At 32.6% G+C, this 18,679-nt stretch overlaps 1 protein-coding gene across 2 annotated transcripts in view; it reads left to right on the forward strand.

Moving 5' to 3' along the window:
* Positions 1–18,679, forward strand: part of GRID2 (glutamate ionotropic receptor delta type subunit 2) — a 1,362,985-nt gene that overhangs the window by 262,620 nt on the left and 1,081,686 nt on the right. For both annotated transcript variants that reach the window (XM_048212019.2, XM_057309689.1), the window contains exon 2: positions 11,854–12,009. In XM_048212019.2, the coding sequence (XP_048067976.1) occupies positions 11,854–12,009 (156 nt within the window). The remainder of the gene's footprint in view (positions 1–11,853; positions 12,010–18,679) is intronic.

Below are 18,679 nucleotides of genomic sequence, written 5' to 3' on the forward strand. Positions count from 1 at the left end.
TGGTAATTCTATTTTTTTTTTAGGACTGCCATGCTGTTTTCTATATCAACTGTACCATTTTACATTATCACAAATGGTAGAGAAGGGTTCCAATTTCTCTACATCCTTACAAACCCTTGTTATTTCTGGTTATTTTTGATAGTAACCATTCTAATTAGTATGAGGTGATATTTCATTGTAGTTTTGATATGCATTTTCCTAATGATTAGTGATGCTGAGCATCTTTTATCAACAGATTTCTCATGAACTTATTGAGCACTTACATATCTTCTTTGGAAAAATGTCTGGTCAAATTTTTTGTCCATTTTTGAACTAGATTGTTTTTTGTTGAGCTTTAGGAGTTCTCTCTGTATCTGGATATTAATTTCTTTTTTTTTAAAAGATTTTATTTATTTATTTGACAGAGATAGAGACAGCCAGCAAGAGAGGGAACACAAGCAGGGGGAGCGGGAGAGGAAGAAGCAGGCTCATAGCTGAAGAGCCTGATGTGGGGCTCGATCACATAATGCCGGGATCACGCCCTGAGCTGAAGGCAGGCGCTTAACCTCTGTGCCACCCAGGCGCCCCTGGATATTAATTTCTTATCAGATATATGACTTACAAATATTTTGTGAGTCTCTTGCAGACAGTATATAGTGGGACATTTTTTTTTTAAACCATTCTGCCAAATTCTGTCTTTTGATTGGAGAGTTTATAACATGTGAGATAATTAAAAGAATGGACTCCTGTCATTTTGCTCTTTGTTTTCCTTGAGTCTTAGTAAGTTTTTTTTCTCTCATTTCCTGCATTACTGTCTTCTTTTTTATTTAGTTGTGTTTTTGGGTAACATTTAAAGTTTTTTATTTTAACATTTAAACATTTAAATTCCTTTCTCATTTCCTTCTGTGTATATTCCATAGCTGTTTTTTTTTGTGGTCACCGTGGGGATTATTCTTAACATCCTAAAGTAATAACACTCTACTTGGAATTTATACCAGCTATAATTTAATAACATACAAAACTCTGCTCCTTTATACCTCCATCCCCAACCCTTTCAGTTGTTGATGTCACAGAATTACATTTCTATTCATTGTGTGCCCAGAACATAAACTAATACTTAAAAAATCTTAGACTCTTGAATTATGTAGAAAACCAAACTTACAATAATACTAGCTTCTAGACTAATAATTATCTTTTTATAAAATATGTATTAGTGTCTTAAATTATGTAGAAATAAAAAAGTTGGAGTTACAGATTGTCATTACAATAATGCTGACTTTAATAATTGCCCGTATATTTAAAGGTAACTTTTCCGTGATCTTTATTTCTTCATGTAGGTTTGAGCTGCTGTGACAAGTCCTTTCATTTCAACCTGTAGGACTCCCTTTTGCTTTTCTTTCAGAGCAGATCTAATGATAATGAATACTGTCAACTTTTATCTGGGTATATCTTAATTTCTCCCTTAATTTTGCCTGCTGCCTTCTGGCCTCCAAAGTTTCTAATGAGAAATCTGTTGATAATAGTATTGAGAATCCCTTGTATATGAGTGCGTATACACTCATTGAGTGTATACACTCAATGTGTATACACATATACACTCATTGAGCACTCTTTGAGTGCTCCTTTGTTGTAGTTCACTGAGTTTCTTAGATGTTTATATCTGTTGTCTTTTACCAAATTTTGGGAATCCCACAATGTGTGTTGGTCTTCTTGATGTTGTCCCACAGATCCCTTAGATTCTGTTCACTTTTCTTCAACCATTTTTTTTTTTTTCCTTTTTCTTGGACTTGGTAATTTCCATTGTCATATCTTCAAGGTCACTGATTCTTTCTTCTGCCTGTTCTTTGAGTCCTTCTAGCGACTTCTTCATTTCCGTTATTGTACATTTCAGCTCCAGATTTCGTTTTTCATTTTTCTTTAGGTTTTCAATATATTTATTGATATTTCTATTTGTCCATTCATTGTTTTCTTGACTTTCCCCACATCTTTCCTTAGTTCAGGGATATCTCTAAGGCAGCTATTTTAAAATCTTTCTCTAATAGCCCTACCACTAGGTCTTTTTCTGGGATGATTTCTGTTAATTTAATTTTTTCTTCCAAATGGGCCATATATTCCTCATTTCTGCATATACCATATGATTTTTTTGTTGAAAACTGGATATTTCAATTGAAAAATAGGTTAACTCTGGAAGTCACATTCTCTTCTTTCCTCAGAGTTTGCTGTTTTTGTTTTTGCTTTTATTTATTGTTTTTTTTTAAATTATTGTAGGTCATCTCTGTGTCAAGGATCAGCCTGAAATGTAAATTTAAAGTCTTTTCAGTTCTTGTCTCAACCTGCACCTTTTACTGGGCATGTGCATTGACTTTTTAATTTTCCTGTGTATGTAGGAAAGAGTTCAAAGTACATTATAATATTAACTTCCACTTTACCCACCATAATTATCTAGTTTATACATGAGCATCATTCTTGTTTTAAAAATAGATAATATGTTTCTAAATGTCCATTGGTAATGTTTGGCTCCCAAAGGAGAAAAAAAGAAAAATGAAGGGGGATTATGTGAGTGGTGACTTTTTAATCTTTTGGAAGTCACTTCAACCAGAGAGGGAGGAGCATGCAACAGTGGAGGCGAGTACAACACTGGCTTCCAGTCTCTTTTTATACCTCTAAGATCAGAAGCAGCAATCAGCCATCTGTGGCAGAGTGCAGATCCCCTGTATTTGGAGGGCGGAATTCTTTTTGCCCACCCTGGCTCCCACAAACTGTGTGCAAGTTGCTCCTGGAAAGGCTTACACTTAAAACTGCTTACCAAATGGCTGAGGGGTGGAAGATGGGTAGCTGTTACTGCCCTAAAGGCTGAAATTGACCAAAATTAACCACAATTTACCCTCAAAGCCTTCCTCTGGAAGTTGCAATCCATCAATATATTCAGACTTCCAAAATAGTTATCAGACAGAATCTGCCAATGCAATTGTTGTCTAAATAGGGAAAAAAATTCCTGATGCTTCCTACTCCACGATCTTCCCAGAATCCTTTGTAAATAGTGCTATTTTTTTGAAAAGATTTATTTATTGATTTTAGGGAGAGAGAGAGAGCCTGTGAGCACATGAAAGTTGGGGGAGGGCTGGAGGGAGAATCTTCAAGCAGACTCCCCGCTGAGCTTATCTCCAATGCGGGGCTCACTCCCAGGACCCATAAGAGATCATGACCTGAGCCAAAACCTAGAGGCTGATGCTCAACTGACTGAGCCACCCAGGAGCCCCAATAGTGCTATTTTTATAAAGAAAATAATACTGATTATTGATCTCTCAATATTTAGTAGTCTTTTGAAAATTATAAATAATTCTTAATAGAAGACCTAATTTGTAATATTTGTTCCCCAAACACCAGACGTACATAAAAATGCATAATCTAATCAAAGAGTATTTATGTTCCAACATAAAATGATTATGTTAAAGATTAGCTTCCTGTTATCCTCCACATGGAAGAGTCAGATTATCTGTTTGTTAAGCAACCTGCATTTCCTTTTGTTCCACAGACTTCTATAAAACATACAACAAAGTCAAATATTCAATTGAAAGTATTATCAGTGTAAATTGCTTTGGGTTTCTGTATAACTTTACAAAAATTCCAAATGAAATATGAATTCAAATGTTATTGGAGATTTGGGCTGAGTAAAAGGCCTTTGTTACAATGAAGAACCCCTTCAAGAATTTGACTTAGCTCACACTGTGATGAAATGTTACAACATAAACTCTAACATAAATGCCCTTGTCTGAAATCTCAGGACAGTCATTGAAAATTTGACTTTTTGGTCTATGAATTGCTCTTGTCACTTTATCATAATATTTTGAGAAAAAATGAAAATTTAAAGGTATCTACAATATAAAAATATTTCAAAATTTATAATATGCCTTCAAGTATTTATGTATAATCATTTTAATGGTCTGCATGGGATTTTATCTCTTTACAGTTATATCTTTCTACACCATATCCCTAACTAATTCCGTGATCTTGGCACTATCCTCTTTGAACTTGATTATCTATTTTTAAAACAAGAATGATGCTCACGTATAAACTAGATAATTATGGTGGGTAAAGTGGAAGTTAATATTATAATGTACTTTGAACTCTGAGAACAAAGTGCCAAGTAATCATTAAACACTGGGAGATAATGAAGCAGTTAGTTTCTATACCTGGTCACAATTTGAATATTATATACCCAAGTAAATTATTAAAGTCCTTTAATACATAAATGACTCTGGCATTGTCATTCTATCAGGATCATTAGTCACCAAAGTGAAAAAAAAATTCTAACTCTTTAAAAAATGAAAGGCTAGAGATTTGTTCTGAACCCTGCATTTAAGAACATATCAAAATGCATATGTTACTAGAATCCACTTAACATTACTCTGTTTTACTCTGTAAAAATTACCATTTAACCTAATGTTTAAAAATTTGCCTCGATTTAATTCCTTGTATATGTGAGATTATTGAAAAAGAGAAATTAAACATAAAGTTTGAGCAAAAATTGGGTGAATACATGAGCTAATTACTCTTTAAATAGAACAGTTTAAATCATTGTGGTAAATACTGCATCTACAAAAATTATGCAAAAAATATTATTTGGAAACTTTTATAAGCTAATCCTAGTTAATAAAAATTTCTCCAACAAAAAATTAAAACCTATTTGAGAATTTTAACATACAAAAATTTTATTGTGATAGTTATGAAAGTAAAATTGTTCCTATCACTTGGTAATACAGAAATTTATAATAATGAATATATTCCTGTATATTAAACTCAATTTTTTAAGGAAGGTTTTTTAATGGAAAGCTGTTAATTCTGCCAGTCATTACAAGCTTAAGGTCTCAGGAAGGTTACTTAATCTGAGCCTCATTTTCCATCAGAGGTTTTTCATCAAAACTAAATGATATAATGCCAGTTAACCACTTAGTACAGTTCATATTACTAACACATGTTAATTGCTTTCACTGTTATTATTTCAATTATTATAAACTTGATAGAAACACAACAGAGTAAAATTTTCTGTGATTCAGAATAATATTTGCTAATTGTCATGAATTTGGTGTATATCCAGCACTTCCCTTCCAATTAGAATTATTGTTTTGATTTACTTCCTTAGTCAGAGTGTGATGATTAGATAAGGTGAACTGAGGAAAATATACCTCTTGATGAAAGAAGGAGTTCTAAAAACCCCACTTCATGCCTGTCAAGGTATTAGCATAGAGCCTATTGGGAATATTTCTGTTGAATAAGAAGGGACTGCGGAAAACATTTATAATAGAGAATTAAATTACAGAGGATATTTCAAAGTAATTAATATTATCCGGACAGATAGTTTTATACATCTACACATATGCATACATGCAGGCATACACATAAACACACTACCTTCATTGTAATAATATCCCACTGAAATGGTAGTCTGTATGCTCAAGTGGAGATGCTAAATTGTATAGAAAATGTTTATTTCATTTGGTCACAATTCTGCTAATTTGTCTTGGTGCCTAGTAGTATGGAACGTGTTTAACTTTGTTTCTTCTGTGAACTGAGAGCAATTTAAATAGAGGGTGAAATAAAAGGGAAATCCGATTTTGAGGTATTTATAATGTCTTCCATTATTTGTTGTTCTTTTGAAATGTATGTATAATTTCCCTTGACATAGTGGGAATACCATAGTAGATGTAAAAAAAGTTAAAGATCTCTTGATTTGGATATCTGTGCAACAAACAACTCGTGTATATAGAGTGCATTATTAGAATTAAGAAAAAACCACCTACTTGTGAATAATAGTATCCAAACAGTGAAGAAAAATGATGATTTAACAATTCTGAATAGCTCTGAAAAACTATAATTCTACTATGACCAGTAAATTTTCCCAAAGCAGAGATTTTTGCTTTTTTCTCTTTATTGAATCGTTTATGCCTCTAGGGCAAATGCAATACATTTTATGTAAAAATAGTCTTATGTTCAAGTTTTGCTATGATTCTTCAATTTTCAGTACTTCATAGTTTATGGCAAATGAATTTGATATGTTAATCACCAGAGGTAGTTATAGTTATTGAATGTGTATGTGTACCCACACACACACGTACACATATATGAATGATATAGCTTGTTATATATAGCATATATGAATACTTATACCTGACATTATGTATGTGTATGTTTTTTTCATAAAGTAAATGCTTGAAATGAAGAAAAAAAACATAATATGGAAGAAATATCTCCAAACTTGAAACCAGAAAGTCTAAATTCCTACTCTATTCCTTCTAACTTTTGGCTGTGTAATTTTATTAAATCACTTGAACTCTTTTCACTACATTTTCTGAAGAAATGGAGTTTGTATAAACCATCTTTAAAATTTCTTTCATCTGTGAGTCTATGAAATCCCCAGTTGCCCACTTCTATTGTGATCTTATCAAGGCATCTTAATTTTGCTATGGTCTGATTCAACATGTAATAGATTTCAGCTGTCTTGTCAGCAAATTATTTGTTAAGAAACAACATGGCTTGGCTTTGATGATTATCTCTGTGTTGAGGGAAGGTTATTTTGAGGGGTGGATGGATGGATGCATGAATATATGGGAAGAAAAAAGAGAAGAGGAAAAAATGCAGAGAGAGAGAGAAGCCAGGAGAATCTATTCTGTTGCTTCAAAGAAAAATAGATTCATTTCATAGAGCACCTTTGAAAAGCTTATTCTTTTTTAAAGCTACATACCATAAAGAGTTTATATATATTAGGCAAAATTAAATGAAGATTTTTGAACTTCATTACTGAAAAAAGATGAGCTCTCTCTGATTTTATTTGCAACTCTGATATCCAACCATGTACTTTGGGCAGTTGTTTCATAACATGTCTTTTTAGATGATAAGGTTTTAAACATTGATCATGTAAGGGTAATGTAGATGTGTTGATACTCCTTTCAATATTTAGAATTATTTATTTTAAAAGTTATATGGTATATTAGTTATATAAAATTTGAGACAGAGATCATCCAATAATTCTGACTAGAAAAATTTCTTCAAACATGTATCAAAACATTTCTCAATATTTTTAGAGAAAACTCTGATCTAGATGAAGACATCTTCTTTCCTCCATTATCTTACTAACTAAACAATGTTTCTTCCATTTGCCTCTTATATGTATATGAAAAAAAAAGAATATAAATATTCAAACTAAAAATACAAGTGTATGATTAATACCTTGCTGAATAATTTGGGTATTCTGGAGTCATGATAATGACTGTGATAATAAATTCACCTGCAAGTACATTAGTAAGTCTACTTTTGTTTTAATTCAGAGTTAGTTGTAACTCACATTTTTGCTCCTGTCTTTGAATCTAGTTGTCTTTTTTTAAAAATAATATTATGCGTAATTAAACATAAGGAAAAATCAATCAATTACTATTTCTTGACTAATTCTAATATATCCAGGCTCCCTTTTATACACAAAGTATAAAAATAGTTTCTATGACCCAGGAAAGAATATTTTTCTAATGAAACAAGCATACATACATCCATTATAGAGTCAACACCATGAATAAAGACACGAAGGTAAAAATGCTTCTAAGCTTAATGTTTCTTTTTTTTTAACGATTTTATTTATTTATTTGACAGAGAGAGACAGTGAGAGAGGGAACACAAGCAGGGGGAGTGGGAGAGGGAGAAGCAGGCTTCCCGCTGAGCAGGGAGCCTGACTCAGGGCTCAATCCCAGAATGCTGGGATCATGACCTGAACCTAAGGCAGAGGCTTAATGCTGAGCCACCCAGGTGTCCCATAAGCTTAATGTTTCTTAAAGCTTCTAATGTTTGTGGGAATTATGGAGTTGGTCAGGTTAGTAACTTCTAATAATGTTTTACTTAGCAAACATATTTGCAAATATGAATTTGTGTAAAAAGTTTTTATGGTATAAAATACTGACTTGTACAGATGACCTTACACAACAAGGAAAAAAAAAGATGTCAGTATGGTTTTAATATTACTATAAACTTTAATTCTTTACTATCTAAGATATAAGATTTAAGAAGACAAGTAAACATGTTGTCGTTTGTATTTAAAAACATATATATGGGGCTCCTGGGTGGCTGAGCCGGTTAAGTGTCCAACTCGATTTCGGCTCATGTCATGATCTCAGGGTTGTGGGTTCAAGCCCCACGTTGGGCTTCACACGCAGCAGGGAGTCTGTTTGGGAGTCTCTCTTTCTCCCTTCCCTCAACAAGCTCTCCCTCTCTTTCTCTCTCTCTCTCTGTCTCTCTCTCAAATTAATTCAAAATAAAACAAAACAAAATGTATATATCATTGCCAGTATATGTCACTCTCTTTGTATAAGGATAAGTAAAGCCTTTTTCCCCCTCACGGAAGGAGCAGATCATCAATCCCTAATAATGAAATGACTGATTACAAATTGGTATAATGGGAATGTTTAGGAGGTGTTCCTAGTCTGCTTATTGCTTGGTTATTCTTCCTTCCAGTTTGACCAGTGTGGAGTGTAAATAGTGTATAATCTGTTGATCAGACTTTGTGTGTGTGTGTGTGTGTGTGTGTGTGTGTAATTGGTGGAAGAATTATTTCACCTGGACAATAAGTTGAATCTGTTTTGCACCTCAAGTTTGTAAAATAAAACTAACAGTTAAAAAATGCTGATAAAAATACCTGGGAAAGAACTAGATGCTGTGTCATCATGTTAACTATATAGTTACGAATGTTGCATTCGAGGGACTCTATAAAATTTCAAAAACAGTAAATCTAAGATGTTTGGTATCGGATTAGACTTATAATATATGTGCATTGATAGAAAGGATAAAAAGATGGCATCGCTATACTATGGAAAGTGCGTGAAATAAAGAATCTTTTTTGTGTGAGATTCTGCATGTGGAACTCACTGGGCTGTTTTCAGAATAGTTGTGCTTAATACAAAATGCTGCATGTACTCTTTTGGTTAAAAGCCAAATCTAAGATGAGATTTTATAGCTGAAGAAAAAAAGTAAATAAATAACTGGATTTGAAATGTTGATAGGATTTCCTGTTCTTTGGTTATGCTGTGTGCAGTAAGATGAAACTTTCTTCTATTTACTTCTTGCTGTTTGCAGAAAGATGAGCTGCTTCTTTTCTGCATTTCCTTTCAGTGTATCTTAATTCAGAATGGAATTGACTAATTTGCTATCATTTTCGTAGGTTTCTGCCATTTAAGTCAGGTTTAGTGTTTAAGGCAGTCTTAAGTGTTCTGTCAGGTAACAGTTAAATGCTTCCATTGAAAATGTGTTACCAATACTCAGCAGAAGTCAATAATATCACCTGCTTTAAAACAAGGTTGATTAGGAACTCTTCTTTTAAAAGACCCATTTAGAATCCATGACAAGCTGAAGCATCTTTATATAAACATACATCACTTCTTTGTGGGTAGACATTTGGATTATCTGGTTTAAAATGAATTGGTTATTTCAGCTCCAATTATAGTACATTTATATCACACTTTCTAACAAACCGCTAAAGAAATTTTGTATATCTGAATCTGATAGTAATAAATTTCAGTGTAATGATTAATCTAGATTCTAATAACAATTATCACAAATTAAAATGCATCTTCATGAATGTGGCTTAAAATGAGCAAGATATATCTAACATTTATTGTCTGACTAATTTCACAAAAACTGTTTCTAAAGTAGATTTCATCCTGTTTCAGAAGTGATATGCGAGGGCAAAAGTTAACAACTATAAAATATGTTTGATTAAATTAATAAAATATTAATTTCCTAACTAATAGACACATAATGTAAATAGGAATTACTTTATATATCAATTAAAAAATTCTTTGTCCTTTCTCATGCTCTTAGCTGTGGACAGGTATTCAAAATACACTATAAGAAATAGAAAGCAAGGGTTTGAAGAGGCTGGTCAAAGTTAGTACATTCCATGCAAATATAAAAGAGCAGGGATAAGAGAAAACTAGATTCACACAAAAAGCCTGTTAGACACTCTGCCTTCGCTAGTGAAAATTAATAATTGCCTCCCCATCATGAGACCATTTAAGGTGAAGAGGGCAAAAGTAACCTGCCATACTTGTCAGAAATAGACATAGTTTCACCCTTGCTTTATCATGTATTGACTCTAATAATGCATGTTTAATATCATGATCTGTCTTTCACTAGAAGGCTTTGGGCTTTAGTCACAAATGCATAAAATCAACAGACTGGCTAATGTAGAATGCCTGCTTCTATGTACACATATGTGTTGGATGTGTATAGATACAAACATGTGTATGTATATTTGTGTCTGTATATATAGTCTGTTTATATGTATGTGTTTAATACCCATATAGTATTTACATATGGAAAAAAGACATTTTAATATAAACACAGTTTTGTTTCTATATTTACACACTACAAAGAATATTATAGTCAGAAACAATATTATGTATATGTGGATATGTATGTGTAGTCATTCCCTTATCGTGTTATTGACCTTGGGACGTATGTCTTTTTTTGTCAGGAGGAAATTCATTTGGTTCACTCAAAAAGGCAAAAAGTACATTGGTCCAGTGTTTATAATTTAAAATAATTTAAAAACGTGTTCCTGCTTAGAACTGGCAGAATCAGAATGAACACAAATAAGGCATGTGTGACCAGAAGGGAAAGAATCTCCCAGATTTACAATAAAGTCAGGATCCTCATAAAAATACTTTTATTCTTATGTGTATAATCCTGAAAGGCAGTATCCCATAGTGATTTAGAGCAAGGACACTGGAGTCAAGGACTCTGGCCCTTGTTCCTTTGACATATTCCTTGCACTGAAACTTAATTTTAATAACTGTGTGTGTATGTAGTAGTATGTGTATCATATAAATATTTTAAGGATTGAATGAGATTCTGCAATATGGAAAAATATTAACAGAAAATGTTGGATTACAGTATCTAAAAATAAGAAAACACTAGTGTTTATTGAAAATTTACTATTCAGTTAGCACAATTTATTTACATTTTACATGGATAAACTTATTTAAAGCAGTTAATAACTCTTATAGATAGATATTACTTTTAGATTTTACAAATGTGGAATGTGGGTCTTAGAATTTGAATCCCCTGTTCAAGGTCACGTGCTTAACAAGTGGCAGTCAGAATTTGAAATCAGTTTACTCCTAGAACTGGTGTATTTTACCAATACCCTGCTGATGGGCAATCATTCAGATAAAAGTTAGCTACAACTCTTATCATCATTATTATTGTATATGAGTGAAAAAGGCCATAATTACCCACCAGGACTTTTATTAATTCTTCAGGAAGTATTTCTTAAATTACCTGTGCTCAGAGGTTTGTATGTGCTTAAATTTTCTATAAATGTTATTGAATTTACTACTGTAAAAGATACTGAAACCCTTGTTCAAGAGAAAAAGAAAGGAAGTAAAAAGAAAAATGAAAAAAAAATTAAGATCACAATAGAAGTCTGATCCTTGTACACAGTGTGAATGGCTCTCAGTTTCTTGATTTTAACTTCTGATATTCAGAAAAATATTCCTCAAACTATGAACTCCTGAAGATATTATGATATGAGATGTCTAATGTATTAGCCACTTTGTTCTGCAAGAGCTTTTGGACTTATTATATTGTCTTACCAAAGCTCTTCCTGAAATAACAATTTGATGTACTATTCATCATTTCCATTTGGAAGAAGTAACTACATTCGTGCTTAGCTATCATACTGCTTCCAGTACAATGTGTTTCAGTAATAAATAAACTGCATGCTTTAAGTGAAAGTATACATTTTTCAAATATATAAGTCTCTTTGGCATATCTCCAGAGAGCATGACAGAATATTTATATTATTGTTTAATGGCAACACTCACTTCTTTCTAGGAGCAATTTTTGATGAATCTGCCAAAAAGGATGATGAGGTGTTTCGCACAGCAGTTGGTGACCTCAACCAGAATGAGGAGATTTTACAGACTGAGAAAATCACATTTTCGGTGACATTTGTTGATGGAAGCAACCCTTTTCAAGCAGTTCAAGAAGGTAAGGTCTATCAGCAGTCCAGTTTTTATTTTGTTTGTTTTTGGTTCAATTCAAATGGCAGTAGAATTAGATTTGTAAAGAGCCATCAATCTGGGCATCATTTTTGCGTCTTTGCTGCATTGCTGTTTTGTAGATGTTTTGTAGCTGTTTTGTAAATGTTAATCCTGAATTCCACTTCTGAAAGGGCAGAGTGTGGAAAGTTGTTGTTTTAATTGAAATACGTATGAAAATGAATATAAATATTTACAGGAAAAGCTTTATAACATTTTATGACTACAGGGCAAATTAAACATTCCTTAAAAATATGACTTTCTATCTAAATGTTTAGCTTCAACTTTTTTGAGATAAGGGCCACCTTGAGTGTTGTTATAACATGTGATGACGTTTTTGGTGTATTCATGAAGAACGCATTGGTGGAAAGAATACCTGTAGTCACTACATGCAAGTAAAAGGTTTTACACTGGGATCCTAACATAATGTGCCAAATATTAAAGCATTTGCCTCCATTCTTTCTTTATACTTGAGTAAATTAACATTTTTCATAAGTACAAATCATATAAATAGAAATATTTTTATTATACTGGAATGATCATTTGTATGAATGAAGGTTTTGATTGAAAGATTTAAGAGTAATAGAATTTTATTTTTGATGCTATTATTCTGATGAAATTGCCTTTTGATTGGTGAAGCACTCATTGTTCATGAAACTATTTTCTGCTAATCTAGTTTATGTTTTATTGTGATAATATATTTAGACTAAAGATACCTATACTAAATTTAATGAAATGAAGCACTTGTTTCTTCAAAAAACTTAAAGAGGATTGATTTGGCAGAAGAAAAGATGGACGAGATATTTAAAGTACTAAAGTTTGGCAGGAAACTTTTAAAGACAAATATTGAAAGGATAAGGGAAATGAAATAAATATAAATGTTTTTGGAAATACAAAGATGAAAATACTTTTTATCTAATTTAGCATCTGCATGATGTACAGGTAACCTTTTTTGGAATATGCTTTTGACCAGTAGCATTGGCCACTGTTGAAACTTATGTTTATCGTGTCAGTAAGAAACAGGTAGAACGATCAGTGTTCTAATGGGTTTTCCTCCTTCTTAATAATTTGATGGAGTGAAGAAATATTATTTTAGGGAAATGAATAGAAGTGTTTTAGTAAAAGGTGCTTTTGCATAGAAAATGGTGCTTATATTAATAGGGGATTTTAATACTAGTAAGTAAATACCAATTTAAAAAGTTTAATAAAAACATCTAGTTATTTGTATTTTAAAATCAGAATTGTTATGGGAATTTGGAATCTGCAAAAATGTATATGTTGGTAAATTTTCTATTGAAACATTCAAAAACTGTCTAAATTAATATTATAATTCATAAAGCAGTATGCAAAATAATAAAGTAGAATTTGGGGAAAGCCCAATAATGTGAAAAAATTTTATTCATTAAACTCTTAGTTTTAATAACTGGAATGAGAGCAGGAAAAAAAATGAGGACAGATTTATTTTTGTGTTTTTTTCTGATTATATATTAATAATTGTAAATTAACTTTGAAGACATGCTAAAACATCCATCCCTTTTAAAAATTCACTTTGAAAAGTGTGGAGATAGAGAAGACAACACAATGGGTAGAGGGGAATTACAAAGTCTAAAGCATATGTCCCTCACGCCTTGTTTAGACTACAGTTTGAAAAGCAAAGACGATTTTTAAAATACTACCATTAATCTGTTCACATATAGCTTTGTGTAGCCATTCTGCTGCCAGCTCAGTTCTGGAAGAAAAATCTCTCTCAGAAAGAACTACTTGAAAGAATTTGTGTCACTGAAAGCAAATTGAAAGAGGAAATAAGTTTTAAGTTTCAGAGACAGAGACCACTAGATATTTGTCAAGAAAGAATAAAGAGTTTGACAGTTTGCCTGATGGTTTCTGATACTAACAGGATGTTCTGGACCAGTTATTTTGATGGTCTGCTCTGGGTAATGAACCTGAAATAAGTTCTAGGAAGCTCTGGAGCTAACTTGTTTCCACATTCAATATGAAGAAAGATCTTGGCTAATTTTAGAAATAAAAATAATTCTTTCTAGAGCTCTTTCTATAATTGATTGGTTTGAAAAAAAGAGGAAAATATTCAACTGAAGAAGAACAAGAAATAATTTGGATAGTTTCTTAAATGTTTTGAGAAAGTCATTTAGGAGAAAACCGCAGTTGTGCCATCAAGGATGGCCAATTTTTCTATGCTCCTGTCTTTGCTGCAATACAATTAAAATCTATAACCCAGAGGGTCTTAAATTAGCTTATTTGGTTTTTTTTTACTTTCTGAAGAAGGACAAAAGATTCAATGATACGGTTATTCCTGATCGTTTACACATTAGCACTCTTGATGAACTTCTAAAATATTCATGGTTTTGAGCTGTGTGTTTTTATTTGTTTGAATTTGAAAGTCTGATCCTTGAATAACGGTACCATCAAGGATATAGGTATTTGGTAATAATAAAGAAAAAACCTAATAATCTGAAATGCTCAATTTATTTTGTTGTTAGAATTTCTTCCAACCAGCCACACTTAAGAGATGATTTTTACTTTTACAAATTTAATTTTTTTATTTACTTTATCTTCTACTATCAGCATTTAATGGGAGAAGGATCTAAAGATAAGCACCCTATTAACCCTTAAGTAGTATTAGAACATTGGTGCTATTAAAATGCTCCTTTGTAGCTTTGGTTACAGTAGTTTTTTGCATAGTAATAATTATTTTTAGTAATAAATATTTAATAATTATTTTTACAGTTAGTTCATAGAAGTAGATACCTTAGTTATAACACAGGATCAATATTCCTTTCTTGAGATCAATGATTATATCTCTTATCTTTATCAGTAGCCTGTGACATTAATCTCAGCACTCTTAGGTAAATGAACAGTAGAAAATAAATAACTGTTTTTATAAAAGTAATCTGGAATTAAACAACCTATTTTAGTAATTATTTTTCCTTTCTTTTGAATATATTTGTTGATAAACTCTTATTCACCTTTTGTCCTTTGAGTTGTGGAATGTTAACTAGGAGCAAAGAATTTTTCATACCTTAACTCAGGATTATTTTTGTTACTTTTTGGGCAGGCAGTAGGTAGGCTATTTTGGTAGCTGAGATAAAGCTTACTCTCGAAGATATACAAAAGAAAAAAAAATCATATGGGTTATTTTTGAAAACCTTGAAAATTACAGAGGTGGAAAATTATATAAACCTAGTTGAATGTTTTTCCTAAATAGATGAAGTAATTGAGAGCGGGGAGGTTAAGTCATTCTCCTACACAGTGCAAGTGTGTAGCAAGAGAAAGAACTAAACCAAGACCTTCAGACCACTGGCCTATTTTCCTTGCTACATCTGTTAACCATATGTACATGAGAGAGAATACACAATGCATTCTAGGACTTCAGCAAGTACCCTGGAGAATAGAAAATTATAGCAGGTTTATATGTTTTGATAAGTACTATTAATGTTTATGGGTTTTAGATAGCCTGGAATAGTAAAAATCTTCCAATCTAGTTGATTGACACCAGTTGATTACATAAATCACTCTTGTTCTTTCATCCTTGGTTTTCTCATCTATAAATAATGAAAAAATCAAGTATGATGTATTTTCAAGATCAGTTTCATCTCTATAGGTGAAATGTTTCATGACTCTGTAGAACACATTTCCAGATTTAGAAATTTAGGATTGTAGAAATGATAATTATTTACTTTCTCTTTAGTGATGGCTGAACTTGCTGAAATTGCCTCCTAGTTTTCTGTGGCCTACTTCAAAATAAATTAAAAGGGTATATGATACCTGTCCTTGGTTCTGCTATCTCATCCAACCATTCACTGCAATCTAAAGAATTCATTACTATCACCACAATCCAGAAAGAATCTTTTGCAGATTCAGTTGACCTGGATCAGTACAGCTGTTGCTAGATTGCTTTCCTTACTCCTCTCTTATAGACTGTTGTCTGTGTCATCTATAAATTGGATAAAACATAGATGCACAGATGTGTAGTGTGAAAGACACAAATGTTCTCTACTGAAAGCAATAGCTCTTGTTTATATTGTTGGCTTCTAATCGAGACTAACACTACTTTGGTCCATGAAAGGTAGGGATTTACAAGAAAACAAGGTTAGGGGAAAGTAAGGGGGAGTGCATTTGTAAAAATGTTCACATAGGAAGTTGTATGCCAGAAATAAGAATTCATGTATAACCCTTGCATTCCTTGGATATATCAGGAAGGCTGTAAAGCACCATGTGTTGATATTGAATGGCAAGATTCAGTTAAAACCTTTTGAAATATTTGTTCTCATTAGAAAACCACCTGAAAATGAAATTCATACTAAGAAAAGTTTAAAGGCAGAATTATGCTATAGAGTCACAATGATTCTATTTGAAAGAAAAAGGGTACCCATCGTAACTATTCTATATCATAACAAACCATTATTAATAATAGAGGTATAAAAGCTGTTTTTAATTTAAAAAGCAGTAATGGTTAAGATTGTTCATCATCTGAGTGTCATCCTGGTCCACCTTCAAATTACTCCTTTGAATATCCAGCATGAATACTGATTGCTCCCAAAAACTCTTTTGTAAAAAATAAACATTTTATTTTAATACAGTGATGGTTTCAGTTAGATTTGCCTCATACATCTTCCAAAATAAAATTAAGTGTAAAACAATGTGGCTGCTTTTATTTATAGTTTATGGAATTAGCCTATTTCTCTATAGTTATATGTAAAAGACATATACATCTATATCATGTGTGTAAAAGGGATAACAGGAGAGCAGTGGAGCCAAAAATGTGTAAAAAAATCTATCTAGGAAAATGCACTTCTCCAAACATATCACCATTCTCTCTGAATATTTCTGGTGCCATAGGCTAAATCTGAGTAGTCTTGTTCAAAGAATATGTAAATGTAAAAGAATGATTTATATGGCTGCTCTATTTGATGCTTGCTTCCAGGGCTTAGTCTCATAATTTATATTCCTCTCAGCTTTAATAGGACATTTTTACTCTGATAAAAAAATCTGCTAATTCGGAAATGTTTAGATTGGATTCTGCAACTTTCTTTGAATAGGACTGTAGTGTGTATGCCTCATCAGCCTGTACTTTCCTGGACCAATTTTGATAGTTTCAACCCAGCTTATTTTCTGAATTGCCTGACAATAAACTGAACTTGAGGATTGGTGGGTCCAGGGGACCAAGAAAGAAAACCTGAACATCATGCAGGTTTAGTTCTGTTCATTCAGTCATTTATTTATTCATTCCACCTTTCTTTCCCACATCAAAACAAGTTTTGGGCTTTGAATCCCAGTCTCTAGGCCCAGTGCTCAGTGTAACTGGTGCCCAGCCATTTGTGCAAAGGGCTGGAAGGAAGAGATGCTGCAGCTGACTGGTCATCTCCAAACACTGACACAGCAGGAGGGATATTGGATGTCCATTCAGTGGCTGTCTGGACCATCTGCTTCCCTCCACTAGTCTGGGATATTTAGCAATCCACTGGTAAGCCCAGGATCAATTTTCCTTTCTATCTGCCATATTCTAAGGACTGGCCCAAAAGATCTGGATTTATAATCTTCCTATTGTCATCTTTAGTACCCACCATCAATGTAGTATTAAAGTATAAAAAATTCTGTATCTGTTAAGGACAATACCAGCATGCATTCTTTTAAGCATCTCACAGTAAACCTTTTCATTGAAGAATTGCCCGTCAAGAAGAATTAAAATAGGATATGTTTGGAATCTAATTTCAAGAGTACTCAATCAAATCAATCTATCCAAGTACTTTTTAAATGCCTAGTACTGTTCCAAGATTGGGCCAGCCATAATAGGAAATTACAAAGGAAATAGAGGACACAGCATTATGACTGAAGGAAGCTTTAAAAATGTACTTGGGGGGGCGCCTGGGTGGCACAGCGGTTAAGCGTCTGCCTTCGGCTCAGGGCATGATCCCGGCGTTATGGGATCGAGCCCCACATCAGGCTCCTCCGCTGGAAGCCTGCTTCTTCCTCTCCCACTCCCCCTGCTTGTGTTCCCTCTCTCACTGGCTGTCTCTCTCTGTCAAATAAATAAAATCTTTAAAAAAAAAAAATAAAAAAAATAAAAATGTACTTGGGAAGAGCTGAGGACTTTTAGAGCATGAACAGTCATTATGCCTTCTACCTGTAACTTATGTTTTTAATTACGTTAATTGTAAGAAGGAACAAGGCATTATACCTTTAAAAAATATTTACTTTTCAGGAAAGAGAGGGAATATCTTTCTTAAGGAAATTCATTGTTTTTTAACTTAATGAAGATACAAATTGTATGGCTTAATCTTTGTTCTCTGTGATTTATTGTTGTGGTCCTATATTGGTAAGCCATTGCCTTATCTCATTCAAATTATACTCTTAAAATAACAGGTCTCTAATACTGTGGATAGATTGAAATTCAGATGTTTATAGACCTCTATATCATAATTTTATAGCCTTTTGCTTTGAAGTCTTTTACCTCCATATCTACAATTGTGTACTTTGTGTAAGTTACCTCATAAACTATATATTTTAGAAATATGTGATGCTCTGAATCTTGTTTTATTTAGAAGAGTCTTTAACAGCTTTCTATGAAAGCTGTGTTTAGCAGAAGTAAAGATTTATTCTTT

This window comes from Ursus arctos, unplaced genomic scaffold (assembly GCF_023065955.2).
Source record: "Ursus arctos isolate Adak ecotype North America unplaced genomic scaffold, UrsArc2.0 scaffold_9, whole genome shotgun sequence".
Taxonomy (NCBI): domain Eukaryota; kingdom Metazoa; phylum Chordata; class Mammalia; order Carnivora; family Ursidae; genus Ursus; species Ursus arctos.